This window comes from Scardinius erythrophthalmus, assembly GCF_964197995.2.
Source record: "Scardinius erythrophthalmus genome assembly, chromosome: 10".
NCBI classification, from domain to species: Eukaryota; Metazoa; Chordata; class Actinopteri; order Cypriniformes; family Leuciscidae; genus Scardinius; species Scardinius erythrophthalmus.
Genome location: NC_138230.1, coordinates 12,398,841 through 12,426,716, shown reverse-complemented (window position 1 = coordinate 12,426,716; position 27,876 = coordinate 12,398,841). Strand labels below are relative to the sequence as shown.

The window sequence follows — 27,876 nt, the reverse complement described above, 5'->3', positions numbered from 1 at the left end:
GTTTATGAAGAATCGAGAACTACAGATCATGAGAAAACTGGACCACTGCAATATAGTGAGGTTGCGCTATTTCTTCTATTGCAGTGGAGAGAAGGTAAAAACCTGACATTTGTTGCAAAGCTCTATATTATGACCTCAAAGTGAAATCAATATTTACACTACTTTTAAATGTTTGTGTATTTCTTGAGAATTCCCGCTGAAATAAGTTGAAAAGGTTAAAAAGATAATGGTGACTCTTTTAATTCTGATGGCCTGTTCTGTTGGTCTTGGGTTGTCTAATGGTCTTCTTGTGATTTTTAAAGGGTTTATATCCTCTTCATAACTACACTACATGATAGAATGATACATAAATATTAATTTACACTACACTAAATGAATATAAATGCAAGGATTTTCCCAAAATAGTTTTGGCCATGTAGTGTGTGTGTTTTTTTTTTTTTTTTTGGACAGGTTATTATATTTCATAATTACAAATTTAATATGTATTTCTTCCACAGAAGGATGAGGTATACCTCAATCTGGTGCTGGAATACGTGCCTGAGACTGTCTACAGGGTGTCACGACACTTCAGCAAAGCTAAAGCCATTATTCCAATCTTTTATGTGAAGGTAAAGTTGACTGAACAAACATTCTCTAATACTGAGTCAGTTCTTGACTTCTTAAAGGCAACACAAAATCAAAATTCACATTATTTATTCTTTTAATAAATGTCCTTGGTCTTATAATGCACAATTCGTCAGTTTATGTCAAACACAAGCAGCTTTCAGTTTGACTGATATTACTACAGTTAGAAGAACTATATTACTTGGCACAAAAATTATTGTGATCATGATTAATCAATTGAACTGTTTAGAGTTTTATTGGATTTCTTTTATAGTTTTGCAGTTGCCACTGTGGGAAAATCACTGTGACACACAGCTTCTCAAGGCTTATTGGTTTAATAATTACTTTTCATCACCTCTGACATAGCCAAAGCCATATGGACAGGAAATAAATATTAGCTGACAATATCACAGCCCAGATTTGACTGGATTGTGCAAAGTCCCTCCCTCAGCCTACCATACATTTCATGCGTGATATTCTGTTTTACTTAGAAATGTCACATTTTTATAATGTATTCATTAATTTATTTATAATACTGTTAATAATAATACAACAACAATAATGAAAATAATAATAATATTATTAAAAATTAGAGGTGGGCATAGATTAATTTTTTTAATCTAGATTCATTTTGAAATTAATCTAGATTAATCTAGATTAAAATGGCTCATTTGAATTCTGCCGAAGGCATTCAGAATATGTGTGCTACCCAAATAATGACTATAAAAGTAAGTCTTTGAGAACGGGTTTCTCAAGCCAGGTGGCGCATTAGACCAGGGGCTCATCTCCTGTTTCCAAAATGCATCACAAACTGCTTGAGAAAGCTGTTCTACTCATAGACTGTAAAAAGTTACTACTGTACTGTTACCATCCGTAGGCAACATTAGGTAGGCCTTATTATTATCAACTACTATAGGCTATCAATTAGGGATGGGCGATATGGCCTAAAATCCATATTGTGATATACATTGCAGCCTCTTGCGATAACGATATTATAATAAAACCATTTCAGAACAGGTTACATAGACCCTGCTAAACAACTGCTAAATGTTTTTTTTTTTTTTTTTAAAGGGTGCATGTAGTTTTGAGAACATATATTGTGCAAAACTGTAAGTATACAACATAATTTTGCAGATAAATAAAATTTAAGTACACTAGCTGCAGAGACTTAAGTAGGTCTAATGTTTATTATGGCTTGGAGCTTATGAAACCCCAAATTTAAAATTAGAATATTCTAACTGATGTCTTTTCAGTTGAAAAGAAACACAACAACGATTCTTTAAATCGGGCGCAGACAGAGATATTGTTCTACACCACTCAGATATATTGGGAATAATACGCGCGCGCTGGTATTCAGTGATATGTTTCGTTTTGAATTTGAGGTGGTAGAACGGATTAGTCGTGTGTTAACTAAACTTACCGTACTGTTACACCACACAGTCTACGTCGGACGGCTTAAATCCGAACCAAGTCCAAATAATGGATGTTTCACCAGCACCGATCTTTTACACCAGCTTTAACTTTCAGCCGTGTTTACTTAAAGGAGAACTTGGTAACTTTTTTAACTTAATAAAACTGTCTAGAAATCATTTGGATGGTTAAACAACCTGTTCTGGTGATATTGGTGACTTTCCCCGCTCCCCCAGCGTTCCCAGGCGGAAAACCAACCTTGCAACTTGGGCACTACCGTCCCGGCAAGACAGAAATTGGAAGTCTCGTGAGAAGCGAGAACGAGCGCGAAACACGAATTGCTTTACGGCAATTCGACATAAACACACACGCATGTATGATGTATTACCAGATTTTACCCACCTCAGTAGACATAGCTCCACACGATACAGTTGGCTTGCTCCGATCATAACAAACGAACATGAGCAGCGGTAGAGAGGGGGAGGAGGCTGAGTTTTTTACGACCGTGTTGTGAAATATACGTACCACCACAGCTGTAGGGGGAGCTCGTGGGGAAAACATGCGACAACAAAAGGGAAAATCAGCGAAGAAGTGACTAGAGTTCGCTAGAGTTGCCGAGTTCTCCTTTAAGATGACGACGAATATGATGCGTTGCAGCCGGGTGTACCTCGCGGCCGCGGGTAGATTGCGTCATCATAGCTTGTGTAGCTTGAGCCAGCTCCCAACCCAACTTGGAGAATAGATTAACGGCGATATTTTTTTTTATCGCGCGATAAGAGTCTCATAGTCTCGCGATAACGGCCCACCACTATTAAAAATACTTATATATATTATTTTGGCAGAATGGGCTAAAATGTGTGTGTGTGTGGGGGGGGTCAATTTTGCATTTTAAAAGTTTTTTATTAAAACTTTGGAAAAGATAAAAAAGAAATGCATTACATTACTTAATATCAATATAGATGTTTGAATATTGTTTCATGTTGTCATTGAATTTTCTTCAAGATGCTAGTAATAAAACTACACAGAATTTCTATCAGTCTTCATTAAGGAAAGATGGGGACTGATAAAAAGAAAGATATTTTTGCTTACTTGCCTTTATTTTCTCTTAGGTGTATATGTATCAGCTTTTCCGCAGTTTGGCATACATCCATTCCCAAGGTGTGTGTCACCGAGATATCAAACCACAAAACCTTCTGGTGGACCCAGAAACAGCTGTTCTCAAGCTCTGTGACTTTGGCAGGTCAGTGCTGCGTGTGTGTGTGTGTGTGTGTGTGTGTGTGTGTGTGTGTGTGTGTGTGTGTGTGAGTGAGAGAGAGCACGAGCGAGCGGGTAGATTTGATGGGTTCTCAAATGTGACCTTATGTCCGCCAGTGAACATTATGTTCGGTTTTAATGTGTGTTACACTATTACAGTCATTGTATTTTGAGAGTGCACCTCTTTATAAGGACGGGCCTTAGTTGGTGTCTAGATTTGATGTATATTGTCAATGCATTATCTCGCCCTGTCTGCGGCCTTATGTAAGGTATTGTTTCTGATTGGGTTGTTAAATACATAAGCAAATGCCATTATTCATGTTCTCTGTTCTTTGACAAAAGCAATATGCATTGAGATATTGATGCTGATGGTCAGATTGCCTTTCTGCTTTGTTCCTTTGTCCTCCTTTGGCCCCCTTTTTGATGGATTCTCATTAAAAACGGTTTCTTTTGCTGAGCTGTTTTTATGAACACTTGAACTATTTGATGGCTGGCAGATATGATGACCACTGTAATCCAGACCACATTTAATTTATTGCAATTTCAAGTAATTATTTGTGTGATTGTTTAAGGCTCTTTCTTTTGTTTATTTTGAGGGAATATGAACACTCGCTTTTGTGTCTGGAAAAAAGTGGACAATTTGGCAACTGAAAAAGCTTGAAAATAGTCATTTGTCCGGGTATGAGTGGAATAATTGCTTTGTTTGAAAGTGCATCTGCATTGATTTGAGTATTATTCTGGAGCTGTTTTCCCAGCAGTTCTATCATTAGTATCATATGCCTTTTTTTATTTATTGCAAAGCATTTAATACAGAATCTTTTGAACAGCAGTGGTGCTGTAGCACTTTTTTTGTGCCGGGATGGAGGGAGATTTTTGACCATTTTGTGGGGTTGAGCTTGTTTCACTGTTTGTTTTATTGAGGATATATAAATCTGTCATTTTTCATACTGACTGCCTGATTAAAGTTTGTCTCATAATTCAAATCTGTCACAGTGCAAAGCAGCTGGTGAGGGGTGAGCCTAACGTCTCGTATATCTGCTCACGATACTATCGCGCCCCTGAGCTCATCTTTGGTGCGACGGACTACACCTCCAACATTGACGTCTGGTCAGCTGGATGTGTGCTGGCCGAACTGCTGCTGGGGCAGCCCATCTTCCCTGGAGACAGTGGTGTGGACCAGCTAGTGGAGATCATAAAGGTAAAACTAACCCTTTAATTTTGATCAGTACTTTAATGGCTCGTTTCCACCGAGTGGTATGGTACAGTACAGTGAAAAGGCTGAAAAAGCATGCACAAGTGACAATTCTCTGTCAACCAATCAAAGTTCTGCGTCTAGCTCCACCCTTTAGTACCAGACAACTGTGCTAGGTACCCAACGGAAGGGTCCCAAAAAAGTGGTACGGTACAGTTCGCAATTAGGGTACCATTCACAACTTCTGTCAATGAAAACGGCAAAAAATTGCAGACTGTACTGTACCGTATCGCTCGGTGAAACCGAGCCATTAGATTTAGTTCTACTATACATCATCAAAGGATACGTCTGGACTTGGGAGCTTTTAGGACCTCTCCAGTTCAGAGTCTTTATACAGAAGCCAGAGATCCTTCACTCCACAACAGACCAGAAGTAATCCGGCCGCCTTACCAGTCTTTCTCCAGGAATATCTTTATTTATAAGAAGCCAGACCTTGGTATATTAGACCTTGATGAATGATGATAAAAACTTGGAGAACCTGGGCATTAATTTGGACATCTTAATTTAGACTCACTTTTGCACTATTCCTCCCTGGGATCTGAAAAGGCCAAATGTCATATTAACCCTGAATCAACACAAAAAGACAACAACACACCTTCATGAATATCGTCCGAAATCTTTGGAGTTAAGATGCAGTTTTCCTCTTCATAGACCTGTATTCACAGATGGATCTGAAGCAGATAAGCATGAGTCGGAAGACGCATTAATTAGAGATAAAGATCATGGCATGTGAATCCCAGGACAAAGTTCTGCCTTTACAGATGAAGCTCGTGCTTCACTCCTGGCTGTAGAAATTATAGAAAATGGACAAGAACAAAATTTCTCAATCTTCACCGACTGCCTTCAGAAAATTGAATCTGTAAAAACTGATCATCCCATAATTATAAGTATACTAGCTAAAGTAGCTAGAAAATCTTCAGTATCTTTTTCTGCTGGGTTCCAGGTCATATTGGTTTATCTGGTAATGAGAAAGCAGACATCGCTGCAAAGGAGGCTCTCAGCTTGAATATTTCACTGTCAAATTCAACCCTCTGATCTCAGACCAGTAATAAACTCTTATATTAATAACATGTGGCAGATGGAATGGGATGAATGCCATGGAAATAAGTTACATGAAATAAATCCTAGTATAAGAATGTTTTTTTTTTTTTTTTCTCATTTCAAATCTAGGTATGATCAAGTTTGTTTTTACATAGAAGACTTACATATGGCTATTTATTAAAAGGTGAAGAACCACCATCATGCCTAAAATGACTGTTAAACATATTTTACTGGACTGCACTGTTTTTATAATGTAAATAGACAATGGTTTTATTCAGTGATGAGTTTAACTGATGTATTTAAAGTATCACCTGAATGTAGTTTAGAATTGTCTAGTATTAACCTTAAATAGTTTTCAACATTGATAAATTTTTTTGAGGAACAAATCAGCATATTAGAATGATTTCTGAAGGATCATGTGACACTGAAGACTGGAGTATTTATGCTGAAAAGTTAAAATGCTATTTCACAATGATTGTGTTTGTCTCCATACACAAACACACACATATCTGAATTGGAATCACACATAATGTTGCATTTCAATAAATTCAGCATAGTTCGCTTAACAAACATGTTTTTTTTTCTTCTTCAACCCAGCATTCTTCACAGTTGTTTCTGTCTGTCTGCTCAGGTACTTGGAACACCCACAAGAGAACAGATCCGTGAAATGAACCCGAACTACACTGAGTTCAAATTTCCACAGATCAAAGCACATCCATGGACCAAGGTAAAATCTCACACCCATATCTGGCTCATATTTACGGCCAAAGCCATGAGGTATCTGTTAGCAGTGTTACAACACTGAACATCTTTGGACATTTGGCAAGTTTACTGCTTGTTCTGGTCAAGAAGTGTTCACTTTAACGGGAAAAGACCAAATGACTGACATGTGAGGTAAAAGACTATTCTTGAATATCTTACAAAGGTTTTTATACTTAAATGTGTACGTACTTTTTTACTAGTGGATTGAGTTAAAAGAAATTCCAGAGAGTAGCTAATGTAAGTGAGCTGTCTTTTAACTCGCGTGTTGTTTCCTCTCGTTTCTCATTTCTTTTTTTAATATAATTCCTCCACAGGTGTTTAAACCAAAAACTCCTCCTGAGGCAATAGCCCTGTGCTCTCGGCTGTTAGAGTACACGCCAGTGACCCGACTGTCCCCGCTTCAAGCTTGCGCTCACACCTTCTTTGATGAGCTGCGCCAACCTGGCACCCGTCTGCCCAGCGGTCGAGAGCTGCCTCCGCTTTTCAACTTCACCATGACAGGTGAGTCACATGAGCCTTTCATGCGTATACTTTGGATCAAACTTCTCACCGATTACATATAGATGTCATTCAAGTAATGCATCTCAAAACAGGTTTCCATAAGACTAGTATCAGTTTTAGCCTGAGGCTATTTAGTCTCAGAACAAGGATCCGGATCAGGGTATTTAATCAGCCTTTTCTGTAATTCCACCTGTGAGAATCACTTAATGCAGACATCAGAAATCCCTCCAGTGCAACCAGAGCATTTATTAAAATTAGCCTGCAGTAACGGCTTGTTCAGAGCTGAACCAATCACACATTAATAAACTTTTTACTATTAAGCACTTTGATCCACTCTGATAAAAGGCAGTATAAATAACACAATCCATGTGTCATGTTCACAGTTTTACTGTTTTTACTTTTGTTCAAACTAATGCAGCTTTGGTGAGCATAAGATAATTACTTCAAAAACATTATAAAGTTATACCGACCCCAAACTTGTGAATGGTAGTGTTTTAAAATGCAAAGGATGAGTTCTGTCATTATTTACTCCCCATCTTGTTTGTGTGCATGATGACATGTATGACATGTTCTGTGCAGATCTGAAGAAGCTTATCAGTAAATGATGATTTAAATTAAAAGTCTTTCCCTCACACAACAATGCATCGTATGACCAGAAGACTTCATACGTAATCATTTAGACTACTTTGATAATGTTACGGCTTTTTTGAAGCTTGAAAGCTTAATTTCCTATGGAAATTAATTGCATGGACAAGAGCGGCCAGTACAAATCTCTTTTTGTGATCCACAGAAGAAATAAATTAATGCAGGTTTGGAAAGACACGAGTGCCTGTAAATTATGACAGAATTTTCATTTATGGATGAACCATTCCTTTAATTCTAAGGGTTAGAGAGCGGGCAGCAAATGGTTATGCAAAGCTAAATTACAACTACGTTTGATGCAAGAAACCTTGACTAACATAATTGGACTTCAGGGAAAAAAATCAAATGCTACAGAAGGGATTTAGAGGAGACTAGCTGCACTTTGCTCAGCTCCTACAAAATTATCCTGTTGCTTTTCTTGGATTTGGTTTTCTTCGGTATTGCTTAGTGATACAGTGCTTGCCCATTTTATGGGATAGTGTGTTAATCGTTTCTGTTCCTAAAAGAGCATTTGATATGTTTGCTTAGTTGTTTGTTCCTCTTAGAGATGTCAACAGAGTGTGTTTCTCTTTATTTCAGAGCTGATGATTCAGCCCCAGCTCAATTCCACTCTCATTCCACCTCATGCCCGTGCACAAACCGTAGCATCCTCCAACGGTAATGCTGTTATTCTTCTTAATGATGGTCTGGGAGTGAATGGGGTTAAGACCATTTTAAATCAAAATTTTATGTTAATAAATTCTTCCTGTTATTTTATTGTGCATGATTCATCAGTACTTTTTTTTCTGAGGAAAATGCTTTATCTTTCATGGACAATTTTCTTCTGAAATTAATTTCCTGATGTAGTAATGCCTTCACAGCACATTTAACGCCTGTTACACCAGTGGTTCCCAAACCGGGGGTCCCAGAGTTATGAAAAGGGGGGTGCGACAAGGCCGCAATTTTTTTGTTGGTACGATTATAGTCTGAGGAATAATCACGGTTTCACGATTATTATGCATTCATTAATTTCACAACATTATAAAATCACATGAACACTCTTTAGATTTTAAAGTGTTATTTATTGCTGCCTTTTGAAACAGAAATAACAGCTACCAAATAATACAGCAAATAATGAAAACAAACAAAAGTCCATCTCTCCCTTTGGAATTAAAGAAAGGTGACCTCTGCTCTGTAAATCCCTTTTGAAAATAACAAATGGAAATAGATCACAGAATTATTTAGTGTTTTCAGTTTGTGCATCCTTTCTACATTTCATTTGGACCTGAGGTAGAGAACTTGGAAACATGGTGAAAAAAAATATCTTATAAGATCTTATCTTATAAATAATACTGTAACAGGGGTAATAAATCAAGTCTTTGTCTCTTTGGAATTAAATATAAGCTACATATTAGCCATGTATTTCCCTTTTAAAGAAAACAAATGTAGTCAAAGGCTGCTTTACCTCTGTCTTAAAGACTCTTTTGATCAACTATATTACATATGTAATGTTAAAAGTTAGCTGACTGGAGGTCTTGGGTGGACTACATTGGAGACCTTTGTCAATGTATTAAAAAAAAATATATGCTACCTTCTCCCGCTCCTCCCCCTGCAAAATTCATGTCCTGTTGGTGTAACTTTTTTTTTGTGAAAGTTGCAACAGTTCAATTCTGTGCAACAAAAATGCTCTGTGTAGCGGAGCCTTTGCAATTAATTAACCGTGACGTTTTAAAGCGAATAGAGAACCCATTATAATCAGTGATGCTGTCTACACTGGATGTGGGGCAGCTCAACGCGACAACAAATTCCTCTCAGTAAACCAATCCCCCTTTCTATTTCTGATCAAATCAGAAAGTACACACTTAACATCAGTCAATCAAGCATAACATTATTGTTACAGGTCCCGGGCAGTCGGGAGGACTGTAAGCAGTTTAAAAACTTAAAAGTAAATGAGAGAGAGAGAGACAATAGTTAGTGGTTGCTTAAAGGTCCTCTTTGTTGCCTTTTAATCAACATTGTTCTTCAGAGTCATTAAGACACTTTGAATCACAGGATTCATAAATACATTGAAATACATATAACATATAGATACTTAAATCAAATCACAATAAATAAGTAAATAAATAAATCAAGAAACCTTAACCATGTACAGACATGCTCTAGTCTAGCCTAATTCACACAACTGGCTGAACTCGTAAGTATACACGAATGGACTTCTTTGACAAAAGCATATGTATATATATATATATATATATATATATATATATATATATATATATATATATATATATATATATATATATATATATATATATATATATATGACATTAAAACATGTAAATAAATATTTGATATATTAAATTAATAAATTTAATAACTAGCCTTTAAAGTAAATGAGAGACAATAGTTAGTGGTTGCTTAAAGGTCCTCTTTGTTGTCTGAGGATGCACCACAGTCGTCACGGCAACTCCTCTCTCTCAGCTGCCAACCAGAATTCAGAAGATGCAGCTGAGCTGCCCAATGTAAACTCACAATAATAAAACTTATATATACAAGTAAACTGAAATAGACATAGGTAATAAAAGAAAGAAAGAAATATATACAAACAATCCAATATTCCTGTGACCCAACTAAATTCAGGGTGGTCACAAAAATTGATAATCACAATTTAATAATAGAACTTTAGTAATTGACCGTTCGCAAAAGCCACGCCCCCTAGTTATTGTTACTACGCCCGTCAAACAATTGAGAATCAGACATATAGCCATGGCTGGGTTGAGCTCCATACCTATTGGTATAAGTGATTGGTTTTAATGCAGCAGACATAGGCTATCCTCCGGGGCACGACAGAAAGGGCTGCAATCAAGTTTAGGTTACAAAGATTCAGTTTCTACCTGTTCTATCAGAGGTATGACAGGTTAGCTATGCTAGCTAAGCTAAGGATGACGACCAGCCTAAACAAGTAACGTTAGCCTACAGTTTCCCCACCTCTCACGTTTAACCTTTCATCATCGCATATGTTCTACGTGTCTTTAAACATTTCATACTGCACTCGCTCGCGTCCTATTCGCTTTGGACGCGCGAATGGATTCAGAATGTTCAAGCGTCGAACTAGACGCGATACACGCGAATTTGACGCTCTATTCGCGTTTAGTGTGAACGCAGCATAATGAACAGGCTCCGATGTCAAGATTGCCTGGAATGTGTGTGTGTGTGTGTGTGTCAGAGAGAGAGAGAGAGGGGCACGGGCGCGATCAAACAGTGGAAACATAAAAACATATTCCGTAATTTTATTCATACAGGACATTAAAACTGCAAAGTGTTGTAAGAGTAACTTACTTAAACTACTTATTGATAATTGATATGCTAAGTTAGCTCGCTAGCTTTACTTAACGTTACCTTAGAGCAGACATACATGCTTATTAATCTTCGAGGCATTTAGCTGTGAGTGAGGTCTCCCACACTGCTTAATCCATTGTCGGCATCTTTCCGCTTGGGTCTTGGGCTTTGGAAAGGCAAAAAAAAAAAAACGACCCCCCCCTCTAAACTTTTGGGTTCTCTTTCTAACATTCGTTCGGTATCTCACTATGGGAACGCCTCTGGGCGTGACCGATCGCGGAAGCACCAATTACACAACGTCTGCCAACCGTGGCAGACCAATCGCTGCAGCGATTAGGGAGTCCTACCTCCCTGTATATAAACCGCAGCTACCTGCCGTTTCGTCATTCTCGCTCTCTTCCCCGTGGAAGATTCGGAAGCTGTCCTCAGCAGACTTGGGAATTATTGCTTAACAGTTTCTCGACGGAGCCGAGAGGTAACGTCCCTAACGCAATCAATTCTTAAGTTGTCGAGTGACTTCGTCACTTAGGAGTAAGATAACTAACGTGTCAAGACGAGTTTTCCTGCTCTTAAGTTTTTTTCCTTTATTTCCGAGTCTTTTTCGGTGCGCTCACCACGCTCCAAAAGAGATAGGAATAAGAGAGCTCTCTAATCGCAGCACAGCTCCGTACTAGTTGTCACGTTGTGGTGTAACTCATCGTACGAAGAGAGTGCTAGCTCTATCATGGCTACTGCGATAGAACCGGAGAGCCCCGGAGGAAAGGGTCGTCCTCCGCACCCGTGTGCTTGTGGAATGTGGATTTCTGCTAGGGATGCACACAGCCTCTGCATCTCCTGTCTGGGCACTAAACACGCTCAGGCAGCGCTGTCCAACCCCGAGGGCTGCCCGCACTGTGCTGCATTCTCGACTAAGATCCGTGAAAGGAGACTTCGCGTGGCAGTCGCGGGAAAATCGGACCCATGCCTCTCTGCTCAACCCAGAGAGGAACCCATGGATTGTCCGCAAACCACTAGCTCATGGGCAGAGATGATGGAGAAAGTGTCACCCGTCCTTCCCCCGCTGTTTGACGACCCGTTAGCGGGAGAGGAAGATGACGATGACGAGGTATTGTCGACCATCCTCGAGGACGAGGATGACGACGAGGAAGATGCCATTCTTCCCCCGATCCAGTCTCGGCCACCGAGTGCACAGGATGAGAGTTCACCCTCCCCTGTACAGGTGGACGCTGATCTAATCGAGGTCTGTCGCAGGGCCGCGGCTAGATTATCCATCGACTGGCCTTCACAACAAGCAGGTCAAGGAGCTGAAAGAGACCTGTATGATGGAAAGAGGCTCCCGTCACGTCTCCCGCCAGCCAGGCAGTTTATTCCAGCCGTCCCGGCCTGTGTGGCGGAGATGAAGAAGTTTTGGGACAAGCCTTTTTCACATCGAGTGCCCGTTAAGGGTTTCTCAAGGCTAGATGTCCAGGGAATGGAGGATCTAGGGATGGCAGATCCTCCCCCTGTGGAAACATCGGTAGCTAATCATCTGCACCCGAGCCGCAGGGCAGCGCTCTCTTCAACCGGAGCCTCACTGCCAGGAAAAACGGAGCGCTTTGCTGACTCCGTTTTTCAAAAGATCTACAAATCAACTGCACTATCTGTTCGCGCTTTGAACGCGACGTCCCTCCTTACTGCCTATCAAGCGGAGCTGTTAGAGGAGATGGGTCGTCAGCTGGACTCCGGATCTCCCAACCCAGTGCTCTGGGAAGAGATATGCGTCATCGCAGATTTAAACCTCCGCACGTCCCGCGGAGCAGTTCAAAGTTGCGGTCGAAGTATGGGCTTAGCAGTTGTGGGGGAGAGATCGCTGTGGCTGGGTTTGTCAGGACTCTCTGACAAAGAGAAAGTGGAGTTTTTGGATGCCCCTATAGATCCAAAGGCCATGTTCGGCTCGACGGTGACGGCAATGCGTCAGCAGTGTGACCTGCGAAAGAAGGAGGGAGAAGCTTTCCAGGTCTGTTTCCCCAGAAAACCGGCCGATCGGCCTTATCACCCGAACCGGCCGAATTTCAAGCCCTCAGGGAGAGGCGGGCACTCTGCTTATCAGCCTTCCCGCCCCGCGCCACCGCAACAGCAGGGCAACGCGGCTCCGCAGTCAAAGCCCGGTTTCGTTCGGCCAAAACAGTCGTTCGCAGCCGCAGCCGCGAAACACCGACCGGCTGCCCCTCAGGGGAATAAGAAGAGGCGGTCTACCTGATATGCCAGTTCGGCGACAGGAAGGGTTGGGAGACAGCACCCAGGGTTTATCTGTCCCATCCCTTCAGAGCGATTCCTCTCTCCCTCCCGCGGGGAAAAGGAGAAGGAATGCAAGGATAAAATGTGTTCGTGTGGACAGTTCAGAGTTCAGCATGTGCGGGAATGTGGCCAGTTCTCTACCAGTGCCCCCCAAGAGTTTTTCTCCCCCTCCACCTTCGAGGTCTGTTATGGGGGGAGAAGGTCTAACGTTCACAAGCATCCCATCAAAAATAAAGTTTTCTTTGACGCATCCAGGTCAAGGACCGAGGGCGCAGAGTGGGATAAAAAGAGAAAAAGATCACAAAAAATCACAAAAACTATCACAAATGAATACCACTATAACTCCTTTACTGGAGCGGTATTCCCCCCCGTTGCCGCTAGAGTGTGCTGCGGCACCTCTAGTGAACAGAGACGGGAAAGGCCCACTCGCTGCTCAGGCAGTGAACTGGTGCGCATGCGCAGTTCATCCCTGGGTACAGACCACTATAGAGAGGGGATACAGGCTTCAATTCGCTGTAAAACCTCCTCTGTTCAATGGAGTGGTAATCTCAGTGGCCAAAGGGGAAGCAGCTCTGGTTTTAGAGGAGGAAATAGCCTCTTTAATGAGAAAAGGAGTGATAAGAGTGATTCCAACGGCAGAGAGCCAGAAGGGTTTCTACTCCCGTTATTTTGTGATTCCCAAAAGAGGGGGGGGGTCTCCGTCCCATTCTGGATTTAAGGGTTCTCATCAGACACCTCAGAAAATACAAATTCAAAATGCTGTCTGTCAAAACGCTGTGCCAAAATATTCGGCAAGGAGACTGGTTCACCTCGGTGGATCTCCAGGACGCATATTTTCACATAGATATTTTTCCTGCGCACAGGAAATATCTGAGGTTCGCCTATCAGGGCACAGCATACGAGTTTACGAGAAATCCGTTTGGCCTGGCTTTAGCCCCCCGAGTATTCAGCAAGTGTGTGGAAGGGGCCCTGACTCCATTAAGGAGATTAGGGCTCAGAGTTTCAGCATATCTAGACGATCTTCTCATCTGCGCGCCGTGCCAACGGCAGGCAGAGAGCGACACACACACACACTTGTGACGCATCTGGAGAGATTAGGTTTCAAGATAAACCAGACGAAGAGTTGTCTTTCTCCATCTCGAGAAATAGTCTACTTGGGTCTCAGGCTGGATTCTGTGACGTTCCGAGCTTTCCTATCAGAGGATCGCATCAAGACGATTCACAGCTGCCTCTCCCTTTTTCAAATAGGGAGATCAGTCTCGTTCAGGATGTGTCTTCGGCTACTAGGTCTGATGGCCTCATCTGTATCAGTGGTTCCCCTGGGACTACTGCGAATGAGAGATTTTCAGAACTGGACAGCGTCACAAGGCATTCGCCCCAAGAGCCGCCTCAACCGCAGAGTGCGGGTCTCACCAGAATGCGCGAGCGCTCTCCGTTATTGGAGAGTCCCTTCTTTTCTCAGGACAGGATGCCCTCTAGGTCCTATTATACTGAGAAAAGTGGTGACGACGGATGCATCTCTCACAGGCTGGGGCGCAGTGTTCGAGGGCAGAACAGTGAGAGGAGTTTGGTCTCCGGTACTGAGAGAGAGGCACATCAATTTTCTAGAGCTATTGACAGTGTTTCTAGCTCTGAGACATTTTGTGCATTTTCTCAAGAGTCATCACGTATTGGTCAGGACAGACAATACAACGGTGATTGCCTACATAAATCGGCAGGGAGGGGTTCGTTCTCACATGCTTCACAGGTTAGCGGAGAAACTAATAACGTGGAGCAGCAGGTCTCTCCTCTCATTACGCGCGACGCATGTCCCGGGAATAATGAACAGAGGAGCGGATCTACTATCCAGGGGGAATCCTCTGTACGGGGAGTGGAGACTCCACCCCCAGGTGGTCCTCAGGTTATGGGAGATATTCGGCCAGGCTGCCGTAGATCTCTACGCATCGCGCGAAGACGCACACTGTCCCCTGTTCTTCTCCCTGGCCGGCGACGATGCACCATTGGGTGTGGATGCGCTAGCCCACGAGTGGCCAGATGTGTTGCTGTACGCGTTCCCGCCGTTGAGCTTGATCGAGCCGACATTACGGAGGGTTCGGGAACGCAGACATGTGATGATTCTGATCGCGCCTTACTGGCCGGGGAGACTGTGGGTGGCGGAGATTGCGCAACTGCTCTACGACCGGCCATGGCCGTTACCAGTGCGCAGGGATCTTCTCTCACAAGCACGGGGGGAAATTTTCCATCCCTCCCCTCAGAAACTAGCTCTCTGGGCCTGGCCCGTGAGAGGGTGAATCTGAGCACAGCCGGATTACCTCCGAGGGTTATTGAGACGATTCAGAACGCGAGGGCTGCCTCGACGCGTTCTTTATATAATCTCAAATGGGGAGTTTTCGAGGAATGGTGCGCAGAGAAGAACATTGTTTCTTTCCTGTGTTCTGTTTCGGACGTGCTGTGTTTCCTTCAGGACCTCCTGGATAAAGGCAGGGCTTTTTCCACGGTTAAGGTTTATCTGTCCGCTATCTCGGCATGTCATGTGGGTTTTGATTCAGGCACTATGGGTCAACACCCCCTGGTCTGTAGATTCATGAGAGGTGCACGCAGATTGCACCCAGTATCTAAGCCAATGGTCCCACTATGGGATTTGTCCGTGGTCCTGAACGCGCTCTCAAAACCCCCTTTCGAGCCCATTGATAAGATGGACTTAAAACTGCTCGCTTTAAAGACGGCTCTACTACTCGCTCTGACAACAGCAAAGAGGGTGAGTGAGCTGCATGCTTTATCAGTTCACCCCTCATGTATGGAGTTCGCTCCGGGTGGTCTAAGAGTACTTTTTAGAACTAACCCGGCGTTCGTGCCTAAGGTCTACGATCACGCGGATAGGATAAAACCTGTGGACTTGTTGGCTTTTCACCCACCTCCTTTTTCATCTACAGAGGAGGAGAGGCTAAACTGTTTATGTCCGGTTCGTACGCTGTATATGTATGTACAGAGAACCCGCACATTGCGTAAGAGCAATCAGCTGTTCGTCTCGTGGGCTGACGCTTACAAGGGAAAACCTATCTCCCGTCAACGTCTTTCCCACTGGGTGGTAGAGGCTATCGTGTTATGTTACAATAGCATGAATTTAGAGCCCCCAGAAGGTCTACGAGCGCATTCTACTCGAGGAATGTCTACGTCCTGGGCTCTATTTAAAGGTATTTCGATTCAAGAAATTTGCGCGGCAGCCAGCTGGTCCTCTCCGCACACATTTATTCGTTTCTATAGACTGGATGTAACAGAACCCTCTCTGGCACACTCAGTTCTGGGAGTGAGTAGTCAGGTGGTATAGGATGGTTCTCTAAGAACGGATTTTCTCAGATCATTCTGTTTCTCGTCTGGGTCAGTGATGCTGAGTTACTGGTATAACTGCACTTTTACCCTCTCGTCTTCAGTCTGCTTCGTCAGCATATCGGCAATACGGGAGTTGTCTATATCCCATAGTGAGATACCGAACGAATGTTAGAAAGAGAACGATTAGGTTACTGACGTAACCCAGGTTCTCTGATAACATGAAGTGAGGTATCTCACAACATTGCCCTCCTTGCCTTTTCGCACGGAGAAGAGATATGCGGAGAATGACGAAACGGCAGGTAGCTGCGGTTTATATACAGGGAGGTAGGACTCCCTAATCGCTGCAGCGATTGGTCTGCCACGGTTGGCAGACGTTGTGTAATTGGTGCTTCCGCGATCGGTCACGCCCAGAGGCGTTCCCATAGTGAGATACCTCACTTCATGTTATCAGAGAACCTGGGTTACGTCAGTAACCTAATCGGTACCTGGTGTCAGACTTGCAGGTGCCATAGGCGCATCGTTTTACCATCTTGCTGAAATCGCAATGTTTGACGCCGCCTTCACACTGGCAGTTGAAATCAGCTCCGTAATACGCAATACGCCCCCAGCGGACGTCGTACACAACGGTGAAAAGCGTCGGAAGCCTTGGAAGCGAGTATATTTAAATATTGAATTATTTAATTGTATTAACTGCCCTAATAACGTTAAAAAATCATGAAAATAAAAAAATGACATGACAACTAATCGTTATAAAATCATTATTTATTTTATTAAAAGTTAAGAATCCGCAACAGCAGGGCATATATATATATTTATTTACTTACTTACAACCCCAAAACTTTTCAATATATATTCTATATTAATTAGAATTAATTTTTGTGGAAACCCGGGATTCTTTGCTGAATATAAAGTTACTGACCCCAAGCTTTTGAAAGGTACTTGGATGTATTTTGCCTTGTGTGAAGTCTTGTGTATGCCGATCACAATGACAAATGTTATTTTTCAAAGTCCTCTTTTTGTTTTGTCCTCTCTCTTCTCTGTCAGATGGCTCTGAAGGTTCTGTACAGCCTGGATCTACTCTGACCAACAGCACCTGAGGCTGTGACTCGAAAAACAAGCTTACACACCACAGCATCTGAGCCACCACAGTGCACATCTCTCCCTCTGACAAACACATACACAGTCTTACACCCTCTTTACCTCATAGACGGCTTCTCCTCCCTATAGCTCTAATTCACACATTCACAGACTGATTCAGGTGTCACGCGTTTCAGAATTACCAGTGACTGCACGGCAGTCTGGAAAGCCTGATGTTTGCTGACTGTCTACTGAGAACCGTACTGTACACACACACCGACACACTGCCATGTACATGCAACAAACAACAACAAACAGAGTTATACTGCTAATATTTGCTTCATATAATAGAGGTAGTCAATATCGAGCCCAGAACGGCTGCGTAGGCACGTAGCAAATCTCACACGCATCCATAACGCAACACCACTCGTGCTTTGGAGGTCAAATGCGATTGGTTCAGTGGCTAGGGGCAGGTCCTCTGTCTAATTTTTATCTTAATTTATTTAAATTAACATTTACAGTGGATGTTTTACCTTGATTTGTTGAGGAGTAACGCTCACTCATCCCTCTCAATCTCCCTATCTGAGGTATAATACATTTAGCAGGGAACAAGCAGTCACGGTAAATTACGTATCTTGTTGTAAATGTCAAGCAAAAGAGGCGGGACTAAATGTTGTGGTTTTATACAGTTATTTTAATATCTTGCTTTTACCTTCCAGTAAATGTATTTATGGTTTTCAAATGTCGAATTGGAGGGACTTTTGAGAAAGCATCTTTTCCTTGTGGAACAAAGAGATAGTTGGGAAACTGTTAAACGTTATTGTTGACCATAAAGAAGGGAAAGAATGATTGAAAGACGTATGCAAGACAATAGCATATTAATATTATTGTACTGAAGTGACTTTATATTCCTGGGCATTATCATTAACTTTTAATGATGCTCCGGGTCTAGGCTTTTTAATTTATGCTTGTGAGATTACGAATGACATCAGGCCTGGAGACTGAACCATGCATCATAATTCAGTGTTTCAGAACGTTTCCTTTCTGTTTTAGCATTTCAGTCAACGCAGTTGTTCTGATCAGTTAAGCTACTCTTATATTTAAAGGCCTTTGTGGTAGAACAGTTCTATAAAATGTTTGTGAAATCTCCACATGAGTTTAGAATCGTAACGTTAAATGGTCTGTCAATCGTATTGATCCACAAAATGACCGATATCTTTTCTTTTCTTGAGAACGCATATGTTAGCTTCTCAATAAACCCTGTTCTGAGGCCCTCAATGGCCCATCTTCCAACTTTCTGGGATGTTCATGCTATTCTCCTGTCCTGTTTTTTTTTTGTTTTTTTGTTCAGAGGGTGTGCTTTGACCAGGTTTGCTCCACCCATCTTTATGTAAATATACTTTGGTTTTTAAGCCCTGTGCAGGATGTAAATATTAACACTGTACCATTTTTGTGTTTTCATTGATGTCTTTCTCTCCCTTCATCTCTCTTGGGATGTCTTCCCTTAGCTTTGAAGATGTCATCGTTCATTTTGTTTGTCATTTACAGTATTTATTGTTTTGCACTGCAATGTTGGGGCTGAAAGTTTCACTTTTCTGTGAAATACTAACTCTTATCAGCGTACTGTATGTCAGTTTATAAGCTCAGCACTTAGTTTGGGAGGGAAATGGAGTAAAACTTGAGGTGCATGTCCAACAGGGTCATGCTTTGTTCTCGACTTGGCGATTTGAGCACATTTTTGCAAAGGTGCAATGGAAGTCATGCTCATACATTCTGTTTTTCATGAAAAGGATGCTCTCTGAAGCGAATCAATTGCTTAAAATACTGCGGCTCTTTGTGGCGGTTTTGCCAATCTGGCTTGAAGCCTCAAAGACAATGGAATGTGTTTATTCTTTAATCTGACACCTGTGAATCAAGCCCACAGCAACATGTATGTGTGCTCTTAGAAAAATGTGATTTTTTATTTTTTTTTTTATATTCAAATGTGTATTTGGCTTTGAAGTTTATTTTCCTCCCCTTTAAGGCTTGTTAAATGAATTGAGACCAGCCAGCGAAGTCTCTTCCCCTTCATTGCTCCCGTAATCCTGCCCTCCCCCTTGTCTCTGCCTTAAGCCTACCGTACAAACGTTAGCCTGTTATTACCCTTTTTTGTTAATTGTTGGAACTTTCTGCCTCAACGTTTTGGCCCAGGGGAATCGTATCCTGAGACAAAGAGAGACGAATGGAGAGCTTGTAAGAATAAATTGAACTCATTTAATAAAGTGATGAAACTGAGATTTTAGAGGCAGTGCTGGTGTGTGTGTGTGCTGAATTGTAACATGCCTTACCTGTTTAACATTACTTTAAATGACCATCTATTTGAATGAATATATGGTAGGATCAAAAGTGTGAGTCCACACTGAACCTTTGTGAATTAAAATCTGTTTGTTTTGAAGGTTTAAATATAAGTTTGGGTTCATGATGAATATAAAAAAAAAAGATAATAGTAACGGAAACCATTTGTGTTAAAATAGAAAAATGCAAAACAGAAGCTTAATAGTGGTCTTGAAACTCTAAACCCCGCTTAATGTGTATTATGCTGTGAATATGATGTCTGTGTGTTTAGTACAATATTTGTAATTCTATATTTGTTTTTATAAAAGTTATTTGGTATTTAGCAGATGTTTCCTTGTCCAAAGCAACCTCTTATACAGGACAGGCAGTCTGGAAGGGACCTGGAGTGAAGGGATATGCTCTATGGAATAAAAGAAAAAACTGTGAGTACAGTGTTATCATGTTATGGCACAACCTTTTTGAATCCTTGTTCAGTTTGTACCAGCTTGTTGTATATTGTTACAGGCAGGTGAGGCCATAAAGTGCTACAAGGATGACATCAAAAACCCAGAAGACTAATTCGGCGCTGGTTCCTTCAAGATTTTCATATGGGTTTTTTTTTTTTATAATGTTTTTTTTTTTTTTTTCAATTTATAAATAACATAAGGTCTCTGGTAAACAACTTGACCATACTTGAACGTTTTGCTCTACAATGTAAATTACACGCTCATATCGAAAATGCACATTTTGAAGCTGTTGTTTCTAATAAGTAACTAGATAAGACAGATTGGGGCTGTGCAGTTTACTTTGTTTAACAAAACGTTCAAGTATCGTCAAGTTATGTTTACCACAGGCCTTATCTTACTCATAAATTGAAAAACCCCATAGGAAAATCTCGAGGGAACCACTGGTGAATTAGACTTCCAGGTTTTGACGTCATACCTGCTGCACTCTTACATCCTAGATAGGTCCTTGTTCCTATAAATATTTGAAGGCATTCTCAGACAATACAAGATTAAAACTCAAAACAAAAGATGCCTTAAACGTACTACATACTATTGTTCGCTATGTTTTGTTTTAATGTCACAAGAATGCTTTTTGTAAGACAAAAACAAATTATAACCTTCATTGCCACAAGTTTAATTTTGCATGTTCAAACTATCAAGAAGCAAATCATAAATTAGTGTTTTCCGCACACCAAGCTATCATATGGCATTGGCTTCAGAAGAATTTAAATAGTTTGAGTTGTATTTTTATTGTTGTTGTTTTTTAAATCATCTGTTCTTTGTAGCAGAATTTCTCATTGAACTATCCCTTTCACGATGCCACCAAATGCAATAATCTTTAGTCATCTAAAGAGTCCAACATTGACAAAGCAATGCCATCACCTGTTTACAGTACAAAGAGTTTAAAAATAGTTGTTTTGCTTGGTGTTTTACCTTCAAGCCTCAATTATTTTCAGACTACATTTTGAAAACCCCAGTGTTGTGAATGAGCAATAAAAACAAGTGTGCACCAGAGGGCATCATCGCACAAATATACAAAATGACGGGCAATAAACATGCTTCTAAATTCTGTTAATGGAAATGATTTTTGAGGAACCTTGTGAGTCCGAACCCATCATGTGCCGCTGAACCCATCAAACCTTGGCCTCACGGCATGCATTACCATGAGACGCTGATTATGTTAATAATTTCACCCACCTTTGGCCTTTTCAGATTATCACTGTCTGATGGGTGAGAGCCTTAAGAGATTGTTGCCTGGAAACAACCTGCGCATTAATTGCCAATAATTCTATGTAATCTGTTCAGAAAGATAGACTCGCTGGTGCTTGTCTCGGTGGTGTCAGTTTAATTAAATAGAAACCCAGGGAAAGTTTCACCTTCCTGGGGAAAACAGCCCATTTTCACATTAGTATCGGCTTTTCTGTCCGTGTTCATGGGTCGGTGCATAGCCGTCAGCTCATTACTGCTGGTACTGATGCACTTTGAGTCACCCCATGATTTATCTGATACTTCGCATAACTTGTGTATTGCTTGTGCGGAGCAGAGATGTTGACATCCAGGGAATTGTATTAAGTGTTCAGTGAGTATTCCTTGTGTCTGCAAAACCATCTAGTGTGATATGCACCTTCTCGGAAAACATGCTGAGTATCACGAGAATGAACCTCATTGGTTCTTGCACGTCAAGCGAACATGCTTGAGCTTCTGCAACTGATGTGTTGATAAATGTTTACATGTGAATAAAATCAATCTGTTCTTCACAAAAAGCAATCGTGTCTCTTCAGAGAATTTGGACTAAACCGATCAATTCATGTGGATTAGTTTTACAATCTCTTTATGAACATTTTGAAGCGTCAAAGAAGTTGTAGTTGCATAGCTGTCAGAGGAGGGACAGAAATCGCTCAGATTTCATCACAAAGATCTTCATTTGGGTTCCGAAGATGAATGAAAGTCTTGCGGGTCTGGAACGACAGTTCGCAAAGACCCGCCCCCTTTAGTTACTGTTGCTATGGCCGCTCTCACGCCATACCATGTTCTCAAATAGTCAAATCCACCGACATTAATCTACTAACTTTCCTGACTGCTTTGTTGGACAAAAATGGTGAATGGCGGATTATGATCTCCTGTCAATCTGACTCCCTGCTTACCCTTTAAAACTGTCCCTAATTTAACTAAGGCCTTCTCCTGGTTTAATCTAAGCCCTGTCTATGAAACCAGGCCATAGTGTTTTTAACTGAGACTATTTATAAAGCTTAGAAACGTGTTTCCTTTTGGCACTGAATCCAAGTTCAATGCTAATGCATGACTTTTCCTCCCACTTAAAATATTCTGAGCCTTTTGAAAGAAAAATAGTCAGGTGTCTAGGAAAAAAATCTTATATTTTAGCTTTGATGGAATTGAACATTTGCAAAAAGGTTTCAAATTCCTAATCCTTGATTGAAGAAATTCTGTAATGCTGAATTTGTGCAGAGTTAGCAACCCTGTTAAAGGTGCATTAGGAGCCATTTGTTGAAAGTGGAGGTGGAAAGTGTTTTGTGAGAGCATTCATTCATAATAAAGGAGATCCTTTGTAATTGTTATTTAGAGAAGTAAGAAAATGGCTTTTGCAAGCCGTGTGGGAGTGAGTCATTAATTAACTTTCAGCAGCCTAATGAAAGACCTCTAAGGAAAGAAACACACTAATGAGATTAACAACGGTGTAAATAAATTAACTTCAGCACAGCCCTATCAGTCACCATTGCCGCTGACACCAATTGCTGTTGTTTAGCAAAATCACTTCAAGTCAGTCTGTTCTACGGTCTGTTATCATTGCCCTTCCATTGGCCTTTTCTGTATTTTAATAGAGATTTCAAATATGAGCAAAAGCCATATGCACTGAATAGATGGTAAAATGTACCATCTCTGTCATATCACTATGCCTATTTGTACTTGCAAAGCTATCAATAAATTGACACATGTAAGAAGAGTGAGACTTAAATTAAGCGAAATGTTTTGTGTGGATTGCCGAAATGCAGGAAAGGCTATAAAGCAGAAAACTGGACCGAAATGACATCTTTAAATTGCTCTCCTCATCTACAGCGACCACAATTTCAGCTTCATTACCACACCTCTTACCCCTTAAATTATATTATAGAAATGACCAACGCATTCTCATCCTAGGGCGTCATATACTGACGCTTTTGACATTTTGTCTACATCGAACGCACATGGCACCCTTTAGCGTCAATATGACACGCACAGAGCTTTGTTCGGTTATGGGTAGGTTTAGGTCTGGGTTAGGGTTAGACCGCTAGGAGGCGCCTTCTAGCCCATATCTATCTGCGTCTCATGTTGACGCTAAAGGGTGCCAAGTGCGTTCGATGTAGACGAAATGTAAAAAGCGTCAGTATATGATGCCTTGGGATGAGAATGGGCTGAAATGACAGGACAGAAAATGTAAAGTAAACAATACAGTTTATAACATTTTGTAAAAGTTGCACATCAAACCTCAAGAAAACAGTGCAGATATTCAGACGAACTCGTCGATTTTAGGCTGCTCGCGATTCACCAATGCGTTTTTTTTTTTTTTTTTAGATGCATTTAGAAGATGACATGCGAAAGGTTAGGTTCATCTTTCATAATATACAGGTTTTTATCTAGTCTGTCCCAAATTGTAGTACATTTGAAAAGGTCAAAGGTGCTTGGATGGCATATCATATTCAGGTGGATTATTCTGCACTTCCTTTTTGGGCTATAACTGGCTTCCTTCATCCAAACGTACAAAATCAGTGCAGTATGTACTCTTCATACTTTCTAGTAGTATGCAAATTGGTCTCATCTAACATTAGCACTCCTTAGTGTTTGAGAAGGCTGCTGCTTAAACTACAAAAAATACATAATCATTGATTAATGAGTTCAGAGTTGAATGAGTTAACCACCCTCACCTCGCTAAGTCATTATTGGTGTAGTTCACGTGGACTCTTGGTTCTTCCTAATAAAAATGCCATGCGTGGTTGTATGTCATTTTTAAATTCTGCACATTTTCATTCAGAGTAACGCTCTGATCGTGACCCCAGATCACACCTCGACAATCTGTTCTTGATGAATGAATTTATTGTTGCTGATCTTGTAGCTCTCGCCCATCAGTATTTTATTCTCAAACCACTGAACTCCAGACAGAGAAATGCATATGCATTTGTTAATGTACGCATCAGAGAATATCTTTCAAACATTTCTTTGAAAAAGAATAGCATGAATACATCTTGAAGATAATGTTGTTTATAACAGTATATTCGTTTAGAGGAAATCAGGCAAATTATAAAGACATTGCAGAGAAAAATGTCAGTTTGATGTTTGAGACAACACAATTATAGGCTGTAAATGACAGATATAATGGCGATATATCAAAATTCTTCAGTCAGAAATTATGCTTTCTATGATGAATGTTCATCTTGTAAGTGTTTTAATTTGCTTCTCTCTTATGACTAGGTTCTTGTGAAAACAAATACTGTCAGCAGGATTTCAGATGCACCAGAAAAGACCTGAATGATCATGATCATTTTGTTGTACCTGTTGAATCATCTAATACAGTGGTTCTCAACCTTTTAAACTCCAAAGTTGTCTAAAACAAAATTCAACGGCTCCATGGAACAGAAGCCATGGGTTCCATGTTTGTTACAGCAGAATCTCCAATAGATTAATTAGCAGAAGTTATTACTCCTCTACCTGCGCGTGACGTCATTTAACGACACTCCTACATTGTTGAACCAATGTGGTTCAAACGACAGAGGTGTGACCATGAGCCGCTTTCCGACCAAGTAGTTACAGGAACTTAGTTCTAGGAACTGTCCACTTCTAAACAGTTCTAAGAACTACTCTCCCCCAAACTCAGTTTTGCTGTTTGCGTTCGCACTGGCCAAGTGGCCATAGGAGCTGGTAGGAGGGGTAAGGGAGTGACGCAAGCACGGCGACTTTTATTTTGACGGCGCGACAGACCTTTATTTTGGCGGTGCTGAGAACGCCAGAGCAAACAATGCTGGCATCCTCTGTGTTTATTAGTTAGCGATCTGTCTAACACAGTACTGTTTAATATGTTATTAGATAGAACTGTTATAGAAAGTAGACAGTATATGAAAAAAAGGTTATTAGCCTAACGTTATGCCGTGTGGTTGATGTCCAGTGTTGCTAGCTGGGCAGATAAACAATCATGTTTGACTTGGTCCCCTTAAAGTTGCGTTGGATTTTCTCTTCAGCATAAAGGTTTAGAGACCCATCTATCACTGTTTTCCATGTTTGTATAGTTAGTTTATGGAGTAAATATTTAGGCTAAAATCTCTGTGTTTACATTATAGCTGTTTTAAAAATGGCGGGTGCTGGTGTTCCGCGTGCGTTCGGCCAATCAGCGTACACTAACGTCACGGGTAGTTCCTATAGTGCTGGTTTAGACGCTACTCTGAAGTAGGACCTAAATTAGTTCCTAGAACTAAAATTGTTCCTAGTTCCTGCGGTGCGAACACGCCGACATCCGGGTACTTTAGCCAATAGTTCTAGGAACTGTGAAAAGGTTCCTCCGGTCGGAAAGCGGCTCATGTTACTATGGTTTTGGAAAAACAGTCGTGACTAGTTGGTTAGTTTCTTCTACAATTAATCATACTATGGTAGTAATTCAGTGAGTTACATTGTTGTACAGGAAACACACCCCTGGTTGAGAACCACTGGTCTTATGCATACACAAAGCTTAAAATAGTGTTAAAAAAGCGTAGTTGGAGTACAAGCTTTTGTAAGCCTTGTGATAATAAGTCACAGTCTTGTGCTCTTCTGTCTGATGATTTTGTTTACCAAGCAACAACCAACCTTTGGGGTTTATCAAGCATTATGAAAAAAGAAAGAAAAAGTGCCATGGTAACTACACTTTCTGCCAAAAATCCATAGTAACTGCATTTATTTTCATTACTAGAACACCAGGGCTACAGTTTTATATTAAGTTTTACTAAGGTAAATTATGGATGCTTATGTGAATTCTGGGTATTACTAAGAAGTTCTGGTTGGTTTAGGTGGTTGTTTACTGGCCAAAGCCCTCCCTAAACTCTAGATAAAAAAATTGCCCCATGTGACTGGTTTTGTGGTCCAGGGTCATATATGTTTCACTGATATGGGATTCGAATGCGGAGCTGTGGATTACAGTGGAAAAACATCAACAAAAGCCCTCATATCTAAGATCTCTCATACCCTTGGGGATGTTTGTCTTTTGTACATCGTTCATTAATTTCATTCACATTGACTGCGGAAATTACACCTGTATCGGTGACCATGAGGCCTTTCATTTTAAGCTGGTGTTTTCTGCGCGACGGTCGATGGTACGGGACGATATCATCGGCTTAACTTGATCTGTTCATTCAATACGAATGGATTCACAAAGCGAGACTGACAGAAGAACACACATATTTCTTTGTTTTTATTTTCATTTTGCGTGTCATTGTCTTTTCTGTACATATGCTTGCGGGGGTGGCTAGCGACGTCCAATGCCAGAGCGTTGCGAAATGGCCATCTGTCTGCAATGTCTGTCAATACACACAATCCAATAAGAAAGGCAATGTAATTCGCAGGAGGGCCTTTCACACCTCTAGACTCCAAAGGGTGCGCAGACACGCCGCAGGTTTGGATCGTGTCACTAAGCCGCCATTCATCCTCTGAACGTGTGCACGGCATGATAGCGGGTATTTAGCACTCATAAAACCAATCCTGTTATGTGGATGTGTCTGTTGTTCTGATTCATTCTCATTATCTCTCTCCCACATTACTTTCATGTTCACTGTACTTGGTTTATTGTTTGCGTTTCTGTTTTTTTCCAGGTCTGTTGGGATGTATTGTAGCTAATTCCTCCCTGTTCATGTTCCTCACCCTTTCGACAGCTGTTTGGATCCCTGGAGGAAGTTCACCTGTAACTCCTGTTACACAGCATCGAATAGGGCTCTACAACATCTGCTCAGCCACTGCAATACTTCTGACAATAGTGATTTTAAAGTAGGATTTCAAATAACAACTAAGACATGAGAAGCTGCATTAACGTGTTTTTATAGTTATGAATTATTGTTAAGCCTAAAGTATCTTAGCCATTGTAATGCACGGGCTCAAGAAGCTTATTGCATTTGCAAAAGAGTGGTCAAAGCAATTTAATAAATAACATTATTATTTACATTTACATCAAATATTTACATAATTTACAAGAATTATTGTCAAAGTAATTTTCACAGCAAAGTAATTGTTCATTAGCTGTATGCAATATTAATGTCAAATAGGAACAAAAATGGTTGTCAGCGACAAACAAATGGACATGTTTTTTGCATGCCAATTAAATTTCATTTTTTATTAATTAAATTATATTTTCATTGACTTAGATTATATGGCATTTTAGTCAAATTAATGGATATGACAAAACAAAATATGAACTAAAGTTGTCACATTTCCCCACCAGAGTTTTTGTTGTTGTTTTATGAATATGAATATCTGAACATGCAATATATCAAAAGAAAGAACAGAGCCTCTGCTTTTAAACAAAAAAAGCCCCTTTTATTCTAGCATCATGCATTTTTTTTTTCAACACTTGAATAAATG

At 40.8% G+C, this 27,876-nt stretch overlaps 1 protein-coding gene across 2 annotated transcripts in view; it reads left to right on the top strand.

The window, feature by feature from the left end:
* gsk3aa (glycogen synthase kinase 3 alpha a) overlaps positions 1-27,232 on the top strand; it is a 33,498-nt gene extending 6,266 nt beyond the window's left edge. The window contains exons 3-11 of one of the 2 annotated variants that reach the window (XR_014031004.1): positions 11-94; positions 498-608; positions 3,123-3,253; positions 4,261-4,465; positions 6,192-6,287; positions 6,637-6,823; positions 8,045-8,122; positions 17,435-20,223; positions 27,114-27,232. Coding sequence is in view for 1 of the 2 variants with exons in the window: in XM_081377536.1 (XP_081233662.1) it covers positions 11-94; positions 498-608; positions 3,123-3,253; positions 4,261-4,465; positions 6,192-6,287; positions 6,637-6,823; positions 8,045-8,122; positions 17,435-17,487 (945 nt within the window). In the remaining variant the exon portion in view is untranslated. Of the gene's footprint in view, positions 1-10; positions 95-497; positions 609-3,122; positions 3,254-4,260; positions 4,466-6,191; positions 6,288-6,636; positions 6,824-8,044; positions 8,123-17,434; positions 20,232-27,113 lie in introns of those variants that run through there. The other variant, XM_081377536.1, reaches the window with a different exon arrangement.
* The last annotated feature ends 644 nt before the right edge of the window (positions 27,233-27,876 follow it).